Source organism: Onychomys torridus, chromosome 3 (assembly GCF_903995425.1).
Source record: "Onychomys torridus chromosome 3, mOncTor1.1, whole genome shotgun sequence".
In the NCBI taxonomy this organism is placed as follows: domain Eukaryota; kingdom Metazoa; phylum Chordata; class Mammalia; order Rodentia; family Cricetidae; genus Onychomys; species Onychomys torridus.
This window is the reverse complement of record NC_050445.1, coordinates 91260085-91278080: the sequence shown is the minus strand read 5'-3', so window position 1 is coordinate 91278080 and position 17996 is coordinate 91260085. Positions and strand designations below refer to the sequence as shown.

The following is a 17996-nucleotide window of genomic DNA, read 5'->3' as shown; positions in this document are numbered from 1 at the left end:
GTTTTCAATCTCAGTACATTACAGCCTTCACTTCACCATCCCAATCCTTCTATGTCCAAGGTTCTCCTCATAAGCATCTGTGTCTTGCCACAGGACCTTTGAAGGTGACTGTACCCCTATCTGAAGTATTCTCTTCCTCCTTGTCCTATTTGTGCTCAGCATCTCTTGCTCATGGAAGCTCCCTCTGCCTAGCACTTGCTCCCTCCACAGTGGAATCATTAGAGTCTATCTTCTTCACCAGACTATGAAGTCTCTAGGGGCAGCTCCCACTTCTGGTTTTGCTTGCCTTTGGGGTCATAGTCTCACGGGTTATTAACTAAATGAATGAGCCACTGTGTGCTGAATACTATGCAGAGTGGGTGGTGTATAGAAGATGCTCAGAAGTGCTGAACACCATCATTAACTCAGAGAAACAAAAGGTGGGATGGCTGTCAGTAGGTACCTTTGTTTGGTCCAAAGAACATTTAAAATTCTTACCGTAATTCATAAGTATTGTGATCTATTGCAAATGTTGTTGGAAGGACAACTCTTAGAAAAGAAAAGGGAGAAAACCTATCCTCTCCACTCCCAGCATCTCCCTCTAGGCTGGCACCAGGCTATCGGCTGATCTGGGGTACAGAGTCAGTGGGTCAGTGGGTGTGCACTGCAAAAGTGTGTTTCATACAATAGCACTTTCTGGGAGGATCTACCACAGTCGTCCCAATGGATGTTTTGCCTCATGAGATGAGCCATTTGGCTATGCAAAGCCAAAATTAGCTTTGAACCAAGTGCTACATGTCATAATTCTGTTTCTTTGGAAGGAAAACAAAGGAAGAAGAAAAATTACCAAATCCCTGGTTGTCTGGGTTACCCTAAATTTTTTTGAGAAACAAATCCACAAGAGCTAGGAAATCGGTTTACAGTGGATCTTCATTAGCTTTGATTTTTCCTGGCGTCCACTAGTGTGTCACTGACCTTTGCATTATGTAAAGAGAGTTAGGAAATTTCATTATCCTTTTAAACATTTTTTAACATTTGCTTTATGGCCCTGCCTCTCTTTAGGATTGAAGGGCTTCTAAACATGTGATGTTGCTCCTTTTCCCCCGTTTTAACAGATGACTGACATCACTTTTGTCCTAACTGTACCATTTTAATTGGTGTGCCATCAGAAGAGCTCATAAAACACCTGGAGGATGTTTGTAGGGCACATGCACATCGAGATCTGATGTGACAGCTCAGGAAGAAATGCATTGACAGGCAGCGTCAGAATTCCCATTGCTTTCAGCTTCTCTGCCATCGAGCAGGAAGGGGCTGGGGTAGAAGTGGGTATCCAGAACTACTGCTGATTAAACATGGTGCCATTATGAAAATGACTCCTAGAAAGGGTCATTAAACTGGGTGCTGTGGACCCCATGGCTCAGCCCAGGCATCTGCACCAGAACACATACAAATAAACACTGTCCTTTGCAAGAGTCTTGGTTCTTTACCCAAGCATCCTTTGTTGTTGTTATTGGTGGTGGTGGTGGTGGTGGTGGTGGTGGTGGTGGTGGTGGTAGTGGTGGTTTGGTTTTTTATGTAGAGTCAACCTCTCCTCTCCACATTGCTGATGAGGGTGCTTTTCCCTAGACCTCATACCTTTGGCTCAACACGTGAACCTCCCAGGGCTCAGATCAGATGACAGCCTACCAGCCATGTGGCTCAGGGGTTACAACATGCCTGGTGCACATCAAATATCAACATCCATGAGCACCCTACCATATAGGAATTACTTAGCTATCCAGGCTTTTGCCTCCTCATCCAAGATGCAAGGGTTGTTAATACTACCTCCTTTTTTGGTGGGCCTTACTGTGAAGACATGACTGTGATGGTCATCTTGACTACCAACTTCCTTACTTTAAGAAACACTTAGAGTATTAGGGAAGTACATGCTTGGGTATATGAATAAGAGTTTGTCCAGAGGAAATGAAGTGATGGAGGAAAGTCCACCTTGAATGTGGGTAGCACCATCCCTGGACTTGGGTATTGAACTAAATAAAAAGGGGAAAGGAGAAAGGGTGTCTGAGCAATGCTATTACCCAATCAGTGCTTCTTGACCCTCCCAGATGTGAGTAAGACGCCTCCTGCCCCCACAGCTCCTGATCTATGGTCCCTGCCCTGGGGACTGTACCTCAGACCGAGTCACAAGAAGCCCTTTTTCTCTTCAGTTACTTTTTGTGGGTGTTTTGAAGACAGCCATGAGAAAAGTAGCTGATACAAGGATCAGATCATATATGTAAAGCATTTAGTTCTGTGTGCAACACAGAACAGGCATTGAGGAGATGGGGTTCAGAATGTCAGACCTCAGGTGGGTCCCAGGACCCAGAAACATGGATTTCCTGGGATTTCTTGGGTGATTTGTTGGGAATTTGACTTTTCCTCACATTTGCCAGGTGGAATGTTCAGTCCTGTCTACTAATAACCCCCAGGTGGCTGGACCTTTGTCACTGCTTTATCAGCACATGGAGGGTTCCCTCGGTCAGTTTTTAAAGTCATTGAAGACAATAATTAGCATTCATAGAGCACTTGCTATGATCCAGGTCATGGACCTTTGGCAGCTTCTCGGCAGAGTCTAGTTAATTCTATCAACACTCTAGTTAGCTGGGCCCTGCCATTAACCTACTTCACATATAAGTAAACTAAGACACTGTGGTTTGAATATGCTGCTCGAGATGACAAAGCACATAAGTGCTACTGACTTCTAACCAAGCACTCAGGCCACAGCCCAAAGTGTGAACTTGACATTGACTTTAGCCCAGTGATACTCTGGCTGTCATGCATCTTCCTGAGAACCCATGAGGATCATCCCTGACAGTTAAAACACTGTGGTGACATAAATGTAAAATACTAATCAATGCTCTTTTTAACGTTATTTAACATTTCTCACGTCAACAGTTCTGTGGATGGAGAAATCTATCAGAGTGTCTGTGTGTGTGTGAGGGGGGATTGATATTTAGAGGCTTGGGGGTAGACTTTTTCTTTTAGGCAGCTCCTGAGGAAACCACCTAATGAACTAAAAGTGTATGTAAGCTATTTCTGAAAGCAGCAGACATTTATACCAGAAAGATGAAAAAATGACAGGAGGAAATTGTTGCTATGAGCTTCCGATAGGATGCTTGCATGCCCCCACCAGCCTCTCTCCTCCCTCAGTGTGCCCACATGTGCTTTCCCAGTTAGATGTAAAGCCAATAATGTTGACGTTCAAAATAGCAAAGCTCAGCTAAGCTCAGCTCTTGGAAGACTGTGTCTGGATGATCAAGAATTCAAGGCCATCTGGGGCAAAGTGGCAAGACTTTCTCAAAAACCCCAAGACTCTCTAGTGGCAGGGCCCTTGGATAGCATGTGTAAGGCCTTGGATTATTTGTTTTGGTTTGATTTGGTTGTTTTGTTTTGTTTGTTTGTTTTGTTAGCACCTCAGAAATGCTTTTGAAGTTCATCAGTGTCTATCTTGAACTTGGCCCAAAGTGAGACCCTTGCCAACCCTTCTCTACTGTCCTGCCGGTGATGACAGCCTCTGGCCATTACCTGATTCACCTCCTTGCCAAGCACACTGCTGACTGTTCAGCCTCTACCCCAAAGCAGTAGTCCTGCAGAGCAGAGGGTCTGGTGTTTTTATTTCCATTGGGAGTATGCGGAGAGCTGGCTTTCTTCACCTGAATGACCCCACCTTGTCACTTACAGTTCAGAACCCAGGGACAGGAGGCAAGCTTGGCCAGAGCCTCCTTATTCTTTTTCAATACACCAGTTCCTTTTTACAGAACATTCTTAGCCCCAAAGCAGAGAGTACTGTGAAGCTGTTTTGATCATATGAAGCAATGATCCCATTGGGATCACTGGGCATTCATGTGCTTTATGCTAGAGCAGTCACTTAAGTATCGACACAGACTGGAGGGAGATGGGCCTGTGGGCACACCTTGTTCCAAGTGCCCAGCACTAGATGTCCTAGCAGATGTTGCTCTGCTGCTTTCAATATCACCTATCAATAGTATGAAACCATGTGCATTTTGAGCACGCATCAAACATGCTGACTTTAATGGACATGTAGAGGCCATATTTAAAATGAGATTTTGTGGTAATGATATCAAGGCTAGATGCTAAAGAGAGGAGTGAGATGCAGATCAAAATAGGACTGTCACTAGAGAAGGAAGAATTTTTAAATATGTAAGACATATTTGAGTGTGTATCTGTGTGACTTTTAGTATCTATTACTTTAAAATAGATCAACTTACTATTCAGTGGCTAGACATCAGATATATATTCTTATTTAGGAAAAACATAAATGATTAAAATGCTCAGTAGCTAAGTTAGGCACAAGACACCTTAGAAGAAAATATCCACTAGGAAAAGAGCTGAGTGACAGAGCACTTACTAAGCTAATCAGGTGCACTGCCCTGAGTTTGATCCCCCAACATCACAGAAGAAAAAGGTTAGCCAGGCCACAGATTCACTGGTGGAGGACACTGGAAAAGAACGGGGGTCAGGGTGGGGGATTTTGCGGGTAAGGAAACTCCTAAGACAAGTTGAGAAACTCCCAAAGACACTCTCCGAGGTGCTGTTAGAGTCTGAACTAACCATGCAGGTTCAAGTTGTTACTGCATAGTAACCCAGATCTATGTAAGTGTAGTCTAGATGTCTGTGTGTGTGTGTGTGTGTGTGTGTGTGTGTGTGTGTGTGTGTGTGTCTTTGAAGGGTAGTGCCGTTCATAGCAACATGAGCTTTAAACACCATTTTTTCAACAAGGCTCATATTTTTTCTTAACTGCCATATCTCCTACAGTTTAGAGAAGTCGCCTTCCCCTCCTTCAGCCCTGGAGCAGATCATAAATTTGAAATAAATTAAGACACACAGAAGTTTCCTGGATTTAAAAAAAAAATTTTAATCCAACCTAAACCAGGTCTTAAAACCTTTCCCTTTCTCACCATGTATTTTATCATCACCTCTTGATTCAGTAGAATCAAAGTTTTAATTAGTTTGAAAACAGAGGTATGATATTTTATAAAATAGAATCAGTGCCCCTGTATTTAATTAAATGATCCCTATAAAAGTTGGGTTTTAGCCAGGGGCACAATTTATAGCAGTTCGGCTTTAAAACTACATTAGCATTTTACACTAGGGTTATTTCCATGTGTCATAGAAATAGAGGTGATCTTACATTTCAGTTGTGGAAAATGTTGACAGCTGTGTCGGTTCCTGGGTTTTGTTTCTAACTTTCTTTATTCACTTTGTCTGGGTGGTAATGCAGGTCCATGCTTGCCATGGCATGGGTGTGGGGGTCCGAGGATGATGCTCAGGTGGGTTGTCATCCCCCTGTTGAAGCAGGGTCTCCTTGTTCCTGCTGCTGTGCTGTATACTCCAGGCAAGCAATTCTCCTGTCTCTACCTCCCATCTGACCCCAGGAGTCCTTGGATTACAGATGCATAGAACCACATGTGGCTTTGGGGTTTCTTTTTTTTTTTTTAAACATGGGTACTGAGGATCAAACTTGGATCATGAGACTCACACACTCAGCACTTTTATGTGCTGAATCATCACTCTGGCTCACTCCTGGATTTTGAGATAACACCGTATGACAGCTGTAGGCAGTGGTATTTCTTGTGACAGTCTGTGTGTTGGGGAAGCGATTGTCCTAAGTCTCTGGGATGTATAGTCTCCAGAGCCAAATCAAACCATTCCTGAATTGTCTTAGTAAAATGCCATCTGCCGTGCACTCTTCTGGGCATTTCTGAAGTAGCTCTCGTGTACTGTTGTTTTATGCTCCCTAAGAAACACTTGCAGTGGCATTCAGCCAGCCAAGAGGCAAACAGTCCCAGCCAATACTAGCTGATTGAGCAGATGACTGAAGATAGATGGGTTGTCAGTGGACTCCAGCCCCAGATGGACTAACCACCAATTTTGTATTGTTGTCATGAGCAACTATAGAAATGACAGCCACAAGTACCTCTTTATAAGAGCAGTAGCTTTATCCAGGCTTCCTTGGAGCCAGGAAGGAATCATCTATGCTCTCAGCATTAACTATCTCTTGTCCACAGGAGACCTTATGTTACAGGACGACCTCTTTAAGGTTCCTTAGTGTCATGTCATATTTTCACTGGTACTGTTTGCTCCAAGACTCAGTGATTGGATTTTTCCATAATTGTACCTCGTTCCCTGGGGGGAGGGGAGAGAACCAACCAGAGCCTTAGGTGAATAACTTAGGCATTTAATTTATAATAAAGATAATAAACTTTGCAATCAGCATTTCTTGTTCCAAAACATTCCATTTACTTGGTTTTAGAGCTGCATAAAGTGTTTTAAAGGCAATCTGCTCAATTGGGCGAGTTAATGATATTTAATTTGACTGGGCCAAACGTCACTGGGTGTGCGTCCCATCCCTAATCGCAGCCATCATCAGCACCGTTGTGTGTAATGTCGATGCCATGCTAATCCCGGGAATAAAGGTTGTCATTCTCGGTTGGCTGCCAGCATGCTCCAGAGTCATCACTTCGCCAAGTCTCTCAGTGATGTGATTGCAAGATGACAGTGTAATAAGTGTTATGTGCACGAGGTAATTCAAAACAAATTTGGCTGCAAAAATGGATCATCTAGGATAGTAAACTCCCATGTTGTCTCATCGTCTTTTAAAGCAATGTAATGATCCTGAAAATACCTTGTCAAGAAGCTTGCATGGCAGGGGTCAAGTCCTCTGAAATTTATCTGTTGCAGCCCCCACTCCTCATACCCTGAGAATCCCAAGCTGAAGCTTAAAAAGGTTTATGCATATATTGTTAGTTTAGGAACACAAGATGGGCAGCAAGCCGGAAGCCTTTCAGTAAACAAATCCCTGTCCAGGCAATCTCACCAGGCTGGAACTTGATAAATGTGGTTTGTGGATTGCTTTCTCCTGGTAAAGGAACTATTGTGGTGTAAGCTGACCTTCAGCACTGGGGTCTTAATACATGTTTACATCAGCATGTTTCACTATTACATATATTATCTTAAACTTCATAATAATCCAAAGAAGCATCACACTGTAATTAAATCTTCCTCCAATAAGGAAATAGACCCCAGACTTTCAGCCAGGATGCCACCTCTGGCCTGACCCCACAGTTCTATCTCTGGTCACCTAGTCCCTAGATATAAGAGAGGAAGTCACTGGGCTTTTGCAGTCATGAACTTGAACTGTGTTTGGTGGGAAATCACATGGCATTAGACTACTGCACCTTTAGGCACGGGTGTCAGAAGTCCCCTTTGGTGAAAGCCAGCCTTAAACAGTAGTGACATTCTCATGTCTCATAGAAGGACATGCATTTCTTAGACACAGTTCTGGACTACTCTCTTTCCCCACAGCTGAGTAGAAGAGATGTGGGTACCCCACAGTTAAATTCAGAAGACCCCTACCCCCACCCAATGGGCTTTTAGTCATTGAGTACATCAAGCCGTGGGAGAGCTCCTAGTTTAGACTGATCTGTACAGGCCCTTCACGCATCCCTTTTTGGGTGTCGTGTGGATGTTCATGTGGTGGTTCTAGCACAGGTTTATGGAATTTATGTAAGTAAAGCCTTCTCACCATTGTTCTATAGAAATAAGCTGATGAAGATGCAGCCCTTGAGGACACATGTCCACAAATGCTTTCTACACAGATAGAAGAACATTCTAAGGAAGCATTGGAAAAATGCAGGTGTCTACTTTTATAGTGTTTCCATGCATATTGCACCTGTTATATTGTTATAATTTCCTCAGTTATGATAAAAGATAAGTTAGATATAAAAACCTTAGACTCACAAATATAGGATAGATAAAATATTTTGTTTAATTTTGCCAAAACAAATAGACTAGATATTGTAACTATAATTCTTGCTTATAATAGTTGTTTTGTTATATGTAATTTTACTATGTAAAAGTTAAAACCTTCCTTTAAAAAAAGAAAAGAAAAGAAAAGGGGAAGTGCTGTGGATATCGCTTTGTATAAATAAAATGCTGTTTGGCCAGTGGCCAGGCAGAAAGTATAGGTGAGACAAGAGAGAAGAGAATTCTGGGAAGTGGAAGGCTGGGGAGAGACACTGCCAGCCGCTGCCATGAGAGGCAACATGTAAAGACACTGGTAAGCCACAAGTATAGAATAACAGAAATGGGTTAATTTAAGATAGAAGAAGTAGATAACAAAAGCCTGCCACAGCCATACAGTTTATAAGCAATATAAGTTTCTGTGTGTTTACTTGGTTGGGTCTGAGCGTCTAGGAGCCTGGCGGGTGAGAGAGATTTGTCCTGACTGTGGGCCAGGCAGGAAAACTCTAACTACATTGGACTATGGAAATTTAAGATGCAAATCAAATAGCTTAAAATTTTAGGGAATATATCCACAGAAAAGATAATTGCCATTTTTCCTCTCCACCATGGTCCATATATTAAGTTGGCCTCACCAGTTAGTTCTCCATATGGTCCTAGGAGGCCACCACATGCAGACTGGCTTTCCTAGAATCCAGGAATGGCCATCCCTATTTCACATCTATTTAAAAAATAAATAAACTAACCTCAAGCTTCCTACCAGATTCCTCCTCTCAGCCTCAGGCCTCTCCATCATTAGACTGAAGGTACAAAATCACTATGGCAGGCTATGGCCAATCAGTCAGAACACACAGCTCAGGTCCCCCTGTGATGGCGAGACCAATGTGAATTCCCTTAGCAGAAAAACACAGAATAAGGGATGAATGGATGGCCAATCTGCCTGCTGCATTAGTCCTAAGATCTAGGTATGTGTGAGGGAGGGGGAGGGAGTAGGCAGAGAGAGAAAGAGAGAGAGAGAGAGAGAGAGAGAGAGAGAGAGAGAGAGAGAGACTGACTCCTGTTAAGAATTCCTTCTACATACAACTGGGAGACTCCTGTGGTCTAAGTTCCCCCTCTTCCTACTCCACTTAGTTGTATATTTCTTTTTCCTCTCTAATTTCATTCTTTTATAAACGTAGCATTGCTGTGTTAAGAAAACCCCAGTTCTTTTACCCTCTGGTAAAAGGTCTGGTGTTCATATGTAACTGTATAGTGCACAGACATCATATATTATGCAGGTCCCATTCAAAATTAGTATATGTCAGGGTGTATCCCAGGAGACGTGTGCTCCAGCCAGGGGAAGACATCAGCTGTATTGTTCTGTCAGTTTCTGTGATTTATTCCCTTGAGGCAGGGTCTCTCAAGGTTTCATCTTGTGTTAGCTGTGTGGAGTTGGTATTGATAGTACCACTGGGAAAGCCTTGGACCCTGTGTCTTAACTCAGCCAGGAATTGCCCGTGGTTTCACATATGGCATCCTGGGGACTTTAGGAAAGAGAGAGAGAGAGAGAGAGAGAGAGAGAGAGAGAGAGAGAGAGAGAGAGAGAGAAATATAGCTTTACCCTTTCAGCTCCATAGAACAAATGAGTTGATAGTGGGCATTCAGTAAAGAGAAACGGGCTATAGGAGTAGCAACATTGCGTACAAATTGAAAAGTGAAGCAACTAAAATTTCAGCAAGCTGTTATTTGCTCAACACTTGGTCATTGGAACTCTTTCCTCATTTATAGTATATCTAGCCTGTACATGCTATCTGCTTGATATTTGCTGTGGACTTTTTAAGGAAAATGAAGACTTGACACAAACTGAAAAGACTACTCACATGAAAACAAAACAACCTAATTAATTTCTAGTTAAGTTATCATTCCCTGATGAAGGCTTGGAGCCCGAGGCTGCTCTTCCCTTCCATGGGGAAGATTAACAAGTGATGAAATTAAATTAAAGATATTCTGGTTGGAGGCCACGGCATCCTTGCTGTGTGCTTTATTATTCAATGCCAGATCTGTACACCTCTGCTCTAGCCTCTTTTCCCTCTTTGGAGAGAATGGAAGTTCTCTGACAACCCCAGCATGCTCCTTCCACTTGACTGTTTACACCTAGAAGCCCTCAAGACACTAAAAGACCTCTCTGGTTTCTGCTTTATGATAATCTTCCCATTCTAAATATGTCTTCATAGGTCAATGGCAAAGACTTATCCCGAGCAACTCATGACCAGGCTGTGGAAGCTTTCAAAACAGCCAAGGAGCCCATCGTGGTACAGGTGTTGAGGAGGACACCTCGAACCAAAATGTTCACACCTGCCTCAGAGTCACAGCTGGTAGACACAGGCACCCAAACTGACATCACCTTCGAGCACATCATGGCCCTGACAAAGATGTCTTCTCCCAGCCCACCTGTGTTGGATCCTTACCTGCTGCCTGAAGAGTAAGTATCTTGGCCATAACTTGCTAACTTGCTACATATGGTAAAGGACTCTGGGTAAACTGGCCTCTTCCTTTCCATGAAGAGAAAGAAATGAATGCATCTTACAATTTTCCTCCAAGTTGCCTGTGTTTAACTTTATTGTTTATAGAGGCAATAAATCGAGTCCTGCTCAAAACTGTTCTGACATATTAATGACTTTATTATAACCCTGGAGCAGAGTTATTCAAATTATATTCTAAGAAGAAAATTACTTACAACTGTTGTAAAAAGTTGTGTCGAAATAAAATTTAATCACTGCAAAGGGTAATTTAAAGATTTTCTAGTTACCACTGGAGGGAATGCTGATAGTTGTTTTAAATAGACAACAAAGTAAGCTGTTGAGTGTAGAAAGCACCCCAGAGGTTATGCACTCTGCTTCCTTTTGGATCTCATTTCAAACCTGTATCCATGCACTAAACCTAGACCTACCCCATATAAATAATCACTGCCATGTACCAATTGCATAGTAGCTGTGATCAAATAGACCTCAGTTAGGTCTTTCTTCATAACTCTATCTTCTACAGAAAGCATGAAGCCGTTCAGAGAATTCAAGTCTCATAGACATGATGCCTGAACTAATTTCTACTGTGTAGCTGGGGTCATTTTATTTTATTTCCCTCAGTCTAACTATTTTCTATGCTGTATTAAGATACAGATGCAAGTCATACCTGTCTCATAGGATTGTTGAAGGATTAAATGAAAATAATATGTAGCTGGTCATCTGGTAAGCCTTCAATTAAGTGGTGGCAGTGACTGTTAATTTGGGAACAAGTCAAGAATGAGAAAGCTACCAACACCGCTGGCTTAAAGATGCCCAGCTAAATTTAGCTTTTTCCCATGTACCCGTGCAATCTGAGGGCACAGATTCTTTAGCTGACACAAGGTACCCCTGTCTTTTCCCATCTAGGCTCCATCTGGGTTCAGGTAATTGCTGGGATGCATTATTTCAAAGGCATTTTCTGCTCTTGCAGAGAAGCCTCTGAGCCATACCTGTTGGATTTCTATTAGTCATCCGGTAGCTGGAGTACCCACACATCTCCTGTGGTTCTGTCAAATCCCGGACGAAGACTTGCCTTTCATCTCATGGGTTTAGTGGTTAGCTGTCATCTGCAACTGGGGCTAATTCCCCAGTTGACAAGAGTGAATTCTGGTCAGCTGACAGCATGAAAAGGGAGAAGACAGGACCTTCATGTAACACTCACCATTCACACAATCTGCAAGCTTGCAAAGAACTGTCACCTCCCTTATTTGCCTGTAGAGAATGGGCACTATAGACTGAGGTCCTGCTCAGGGCCCACTTAATCACCTATAGAGACTGGGCACTCTAGACTGAGGACCTGCTCCATGCTCCTATTGACCTATAGAATATTGGTTCTCAGCCTTCCTAATGTTGTGACCCTTTTAATACAATTCCTTATGTTGTAGTGACCCCAACTATATAATTATCTTGTTACTACTTTATATCTGTAATTTTTCTGCAGTTATGGTTTGTAATGTAAATATCTGATTGCAGGATATCTCATATGTAACCCCCAAAAGGGTCACAACTCACAGGTTGAGAACCACTGCTAGAGAGACTGGGTGCTGTAGTCTAAGGACCCACTCAGCACTCCCTTGTTCACCTATAGAGACTAAATGCTATATACTGTGGACCTGCTCAGCACTCCCTATGGAGACTGAATGCTGTAGACTGTGGACCTGCTCAGCACTCCCTATGGAGACTGAATGCTGTAGACTAAGGATCTGCTCAGCACTCCCTATGGAGACTGAATGCTGTATGTAGACTAAGGATCTTTTCAGCACTTCCTATGGAGACTGGGCACCATAAACTGGAGCTCTGCTCAGCATAAGGCAATGCCACTGGTGGGAAGTCAAGGCTATCCAATCTCACCTCACAGCCATGACACTGCAGTGTCCCAGCTGCTCCTGGAAAGCATCTGGCCCTTTCCCTCAGCATGGCCTTAAAACCAGTTACTCAACACTATAGACCAGACCTGCTTGTGTTATTGATGAGCAAGCCCTTTAGGCCATGTGTGACTCTCAGATGTTGAAGTGTCAGAGTGACAGGCTTTTTAGAAGCCAAACCCCTAATTTCCTCTTAAGTCTAACTAACATGACATGACTTATCCCCTTGGGGGAACTTGAGAAATGTCACCAAGTCCAGAGGTCAGGCAACAGCAAGACTGCATGTTGGGGTTGAGCAGGGGTATTAGGTTGATGACCGAACGTCCAGAACTTCCAAAGGATCCTCAGGTCTAAAAGCCCCTTAAGTGCAGCCAGTATATATTTGCCTGATTGGTCTGGAAACAGAAGGCCTGCCCTTCCACACATGTCTCATCTATTGTTTCAAAACTAAATGGCTGGGAGGGACTGCCAGAGCCCCCTTGATTGCTACCTGACCTGTAAGAATGTGGAGCTTTGGGTTCCCAGCCAAGGGCAATTGGAGGCAGGAGCTTTTTATCTGCAGCTGGTGTGCAATTCAAAGCTCCTCCAGAGCCACTGGCCAAATGTGTTTTAATTCCCATTGCTGTTGTTCCTGGAGGTTCCATTAACACCATTTCCAGGAGATGCCAGGCTCACATTGTATTTTACATGTGTTGCCCTAAAAACATGTGTGTTCTTAGCTTTCAAATAGGAGAAGGGATGTATACACACACAAGTACCCATGAGTACTGACGTCTGCAAAGAGGTGTACACCACACACACACACACACACACACACACACACACACACACACACACGTGCAGACAGCTGTAGTGGCAAATACATTTCTCACTGGGGACCAATGCAAAAAAAAAAAAAAAATGAAAATGAAAATGCACTATCCCAGCAAATGGTCTGAAATTGGTCTCGAAGACCAGCACACATCTGGGTGTTGCTCACATTTGAGCTTTTACCACCAAGATTAAAAGTAAACAGTGAGATACAGTAGCAATGAACATGGACCTGTCTTCTGTCTAGAGACCAGTTGCATGTACCCAGGATGAATCCTTGATGCTGGAAGGGACTCTGGAAACAAGGTCTACCCCATCCTTAACTTGCGCCTTCACTCTTTCCAGAGGAAGTTCAGCTTCACCAAAGTAGTGGGTTCCTTGGTTCTTTTGTTTTGAGTTTCCAGTATTTTTGAGGATCTGATGGAGGCAACAGTATGAGCTTACATACAGTTTCAAGTTACCACACCGGGATGGAGATGTTAAGAGCCGTATCTGAAGGGAAAGGGGTCTGGAAGGGTTCCTGTACTGACAATGGCTGGGAACAAGACAACAGATCATTATCCAAGAATCAGGGTCTTGACAACCTTCTGTCTCTGCAGGCACCCCTCATCCCATGAATACTATGATCCGAATGACTACATGGGGGACATCCATCAGGACATGGACAGGGAAGAGCTGGAGCTAGAGGTAGGAACCACAGCTGCTTCCTGTTCTTAGTGAGTCTCCATTGGGCTCATAAAATGCTAGAGTTCTCTACAAGTGCAAATGTGATTTATGGATAATAATGAAATTATCAAAATCTGAACCTCTTAGTAACCTGCCACCCCCAACCCAAAAGGCACAGCTCAGCTTCTTCCTACTTCCATTAATTCAAGACAGAGTCTAACAGTCAGGGCTCCAAATCAGACTGACAAAAGGAGGTCCTAGGGACTGGGAAGGTGGCTCAGTGGTAAAGTGCTTGCTGTATACGTATGGGTACTTGAGTTTGGATCCCCAGAACTTACATAAAGGCCAGGTATGGTGACATGTGGCTATAGCCCCAAACTGGAAGGAGCAGGGACATGTACATCCTGGAGGCTCACCTTCCAGGCATCTTAGCTGAATCAATGAGCTCAGGGTTCAGCAAAGAAACTTTTCTCAAAATATAAAGTGGAAAACAACAGAAGGTATGTGATATATATGGCCCCACATGTGCATGCACAGCCAAGTACACACACAAATATACATGAAATCTGCACACGCTGGAAATATCATACGCCTCCTTACCTTGCACCTTACTCTCTTTCAAAAGGCCTCTTTTTTCATTGTTGTTCCATATTTGTATGAATCTGTATCCCTAAATACATAAACACAGCCTGCTTGATCTGCATAATGTTACTTGTAGGTGTGTTTTCAAAGCTTGACCTTTGGTACTGGATAACCAATCAGTGTGTTCTTCACTAGGGAAGGCTATTTCTCCACTCTCTACATTCCTTACTTTCCTGTAGTTCTCATGTAGGGTTGAAGCCTCATGTTCTTCCCTACATCCACTTAGCACATCTATTGTTGTTGTCCTTGTTCAGTTCCTTTTCTGGCAGTCAGATTGGTGAGACTTTATGGGTTGAACTCTGAAATTGCTAGGAAACTCATTCTCAGAGCCAACCCCCATTCCTCTGGCTCTTACAATCTTTCCATCCCCTCTTCCACAATAATCCTTTAGTGTTAGGTGCAGGAATTGTATTGTAAATGCATCCATTGGGACTAGGCTATACAATTTTGCATTTTCATTAGTTACAGATTTCTGTAATGGGCTCCATCTATTGCAAAGCAAAGTTTCCTTGATTAGAAATAAGGACTACACTTATCTGTGGGTATAAGGACAAATATTTAGAATATAGTGAGGGATTATGCTGGTTGAGTAACATGGCAATTGTAGGTTCTTCTCAAAATCTATGACTCCACTAGCACTGAGTAGTTAGCAAGGTTTCCAGTGCCAGACATAATTTTTCCTGTTGTTGAATGAGTGTTCAGTTCAATTAAAGAGGCGTTGGTTACAGCCAAGGTATGCCTGCCACTACTGCACTCTTTGGGTTATCGGGCCATAGTTGTTGTTGGATCACTACTTTTCCCTCAAAGACACTACTCAACAATAGGGTGATAAATAGGTTGACTGAATGTAGCCCACTCCCCCACTTTTTTAACAAAAAGGAGCTGTTCCCATATGCAATTACTTTACATTTCCTAAAGTCCTTTTGACAATATCATAAAAATCCACAGCTCTCCCCCAAGTATTATAGTGGCCAAAGAGTCTAGGTGCCATACAATGTCACATTGCCCTATGTTGAGTTTTAAAATACTTAGCAGACACCAAGTAGCCAGCCAAATTCAACTTCTCACTTTCCCTTTAGGAAGAATGGAAAATAAAAATAAAAGGAACATTAAATTCTATCATGTGGTTCTTAACACTTTTGAGAAAGCGTTGTGTCAAATTTCAATGTGTTTTTTAAAAACAAAAACAAAAACAAAAAAACTTCAGAGCTTATATGCAAACTGATTTTGTAAAGCAGGGTCAAGATAGCACTTGATGCTGTCAGGTAAGCATTTTTGGCCCCAGGTGAAAGTCAGCCAGAGGAAATCCATCCATTTACATTTTAGCTACTCTGCTGGCCCTCTGCTGTATAATCCATGCCGCCCTGCTGAACAACAGGTACTGTTTGGCAGTGGTGGCTCTTTTCACAGCAGAAGCAGCTTGATAGCCTAAAATATCTGCATCCTTCTTACATCTTTGAGAGCTACCTGATTCTCACTGCAGAACAGGGTGAAGGTCAACAAAAGTATAGACTCAGCCAACAAAAAGGCTGCTCACTGACAACTAGGCATGGGCACATCTTAGTATTTGTCCCTAAAAACATGAGTTGGCATTTCATACCTTGAAGCAGCCCATGGCCCTTTCGGGACACTTGAATACTTCTTCTTCCAAAAGAGGGCTCAATGACCAAATGCTCTAAGGGCATGCCAAGATGGACAGAACTAAACAGATTTCACAAAGGATATTAAGACCATGAATGTTGGATTAGCATGGTAAATGTACTAGGGGAGAGGAGGGCATACAGATCCTGCAGTCCTCTTTGGTGGACAGTGGGCCTGTTAGCATTTACTCTTCAGTCTGGAGTTCTCTAGATACTGTGGAAGAAACAGCGTCCTCCCAGAGGAGTCCATTATCCGTGGAATGATACTGCTGTGCGATGGGCATCATAACAGGAACAAGAAGTCTTCTACAGGCTGCCAAGTATCTCAGAAGCCAGATTATGAAGTAGCATAGATGTTGTGGCTTGGGGTGTTTAGTTAAGTTGGCTTCTTTTGTTGCTCTAAGGAGCAGATAGAAGCAATAAGCTCTCCCAGAAACACGGTCTTGCCTGTAAGATCTTGCACTTGGTTTAATGGTCACAGTTCACTGAGACACCACAGTGCCTGCCCAGTTTGAACTACTCTCCCTTATGACATGTACTCATTGCTAGTTATCACCAGAACTGTAATTTTCTTTTAATTTCTCTTCAATTCAGTTAAACTAAGGTAGTTCTTATACCACTGCCTGAAGCAGAAAGTCAACATCAACTGTCACAGATAAAAGTTAATATAATTCAATGTTCCAAATAAATATAAGAAAGGCGGTGTTATTAAACCCTTGTGTTTACCATGGATGCCTGCCTTCCAAGCACTAGCAGCCCACATTCACTGTGGCTCTCTTTGTCTTTTCTCAGAAGACTGGGTAAATGTCAATAGTGTAAACCTGCCCCAGACTGACTTTTTCTAACTAAAATATACAACTTTCTCAATATTGACAACCAAAGAGCCTCTTGAGTGCCCTAGAAACTCACTGTTCAGAGTAGGAACCAAAGACCAGCAGCTCTGCTTCCTCTTGGTTTTATGGAATCTTGGGCCCCAAAACTACAAGAAAGTCGGCAATTTCACAGATGGAGCCCATTACAGAAATCTGTAACTAATGAAAATGCAGTTTCACAAGGTCCCCATGCATCTCAGTCCACAGTCCAGTCAGAAAGGTTGTGATCTAGAGGTCATGGGTTCAGATATCTAAGCCCAAGCCTCCACTGCTCCTTGTTCTCACAAGTCACATTAATATGGTCTGGGTTTTGGCATGTCGTTCACTGTAGTACCAGCATGTACTGCCAAGTCACTAATGTTATCCATATTGTCCTATAAGTGAAGTTATCACTGCCTAGAAATAGATGAGCCCATCCCGAAGACATGTGTCAGGGCAAAGAGACTCTTTCCAAAGGAGAAAAAGGCAGAGACAAAGAGTCCACATCGTTGGAATACTCAAAATATTTTTTTGGGTACTAGCATGCATGTATTTATCACTCTTTGCTTTCTTTAATTCTTATCTATTATTAATGTGTGTGTAATATATGTGGATGTGCATGTACCACACCATACATGTAGAAGCCAGAGGACAACTCCATGGAATCATTTCTCTCCTATCTTTATGTGGTTGGAGAATCAAATTCAGGCTAACAGGCTTGCACAGCAAAGCACCTTTATCAGCTAAGCAATCTGGCTAGCTCTTGGAGTCCAGCAAGCTTGGTATTTTGATGCTAGGAGAGTTTTCTTTTCCATCATGCTCATTTTGAAATCTATTCTTGGGTTTTTCTGAGCATCTTGTTATATTTAGTCTACCATTTGCCACTTAGAAATACACCATCAAGAAGTCATCATTCTGCTTGGCTGAAGGAGCCTATAGACCATCAGGACCCTTGAACTTTAGCTTAGCATTTCCTGAAAAGCCAGCAAGTAGACATGCCCTTTGAGTGGTGGTGACCACTAGGTCCTGCAGGTCCACAGCAGGTGAGAAGGCTTCCCCACCTGTGGTCTTTTGCTCATGGTAAGTTTCATCACTTAATCACTGTCTCAAAGTGTACCTCTCACTTTTAAGAAAGCAGCTGACCTAATTTATGAAATAATGATAGCAGCAGCAAAGGGAATGCCACAGGGCCAGGGTTGGATA

The 17996-nt window shown here is 42.8% G+C and overlaps 1 protein-coding gene across 2 annotated transcripts in view; it reads left to right on the top strand.

Annotated features, from left to right (window-relative positions):
* Pdzrn3 (PDZ domain containing ring finger 3) overlaps positions 1-17996 on the top strand; it is a 235285-nt gene that overhangs the window by 202489 nt on the left and 14800 nt on the right. For both annotated transcript variants that reach the window (XM_036181782.1, XM_036181783.1), the window contains 2 exons: positions 9993-10240; positions 13594-13681. In XM_036181782.1, coding sequence (XP_036037675.1) covers positions 9993-10240; positions 13594-13681 — 336 coding nt within the window. The remainder of the gene's footprint in view (positions 1-9992; positions 10241-13593; positions 13682-17996) is intronic.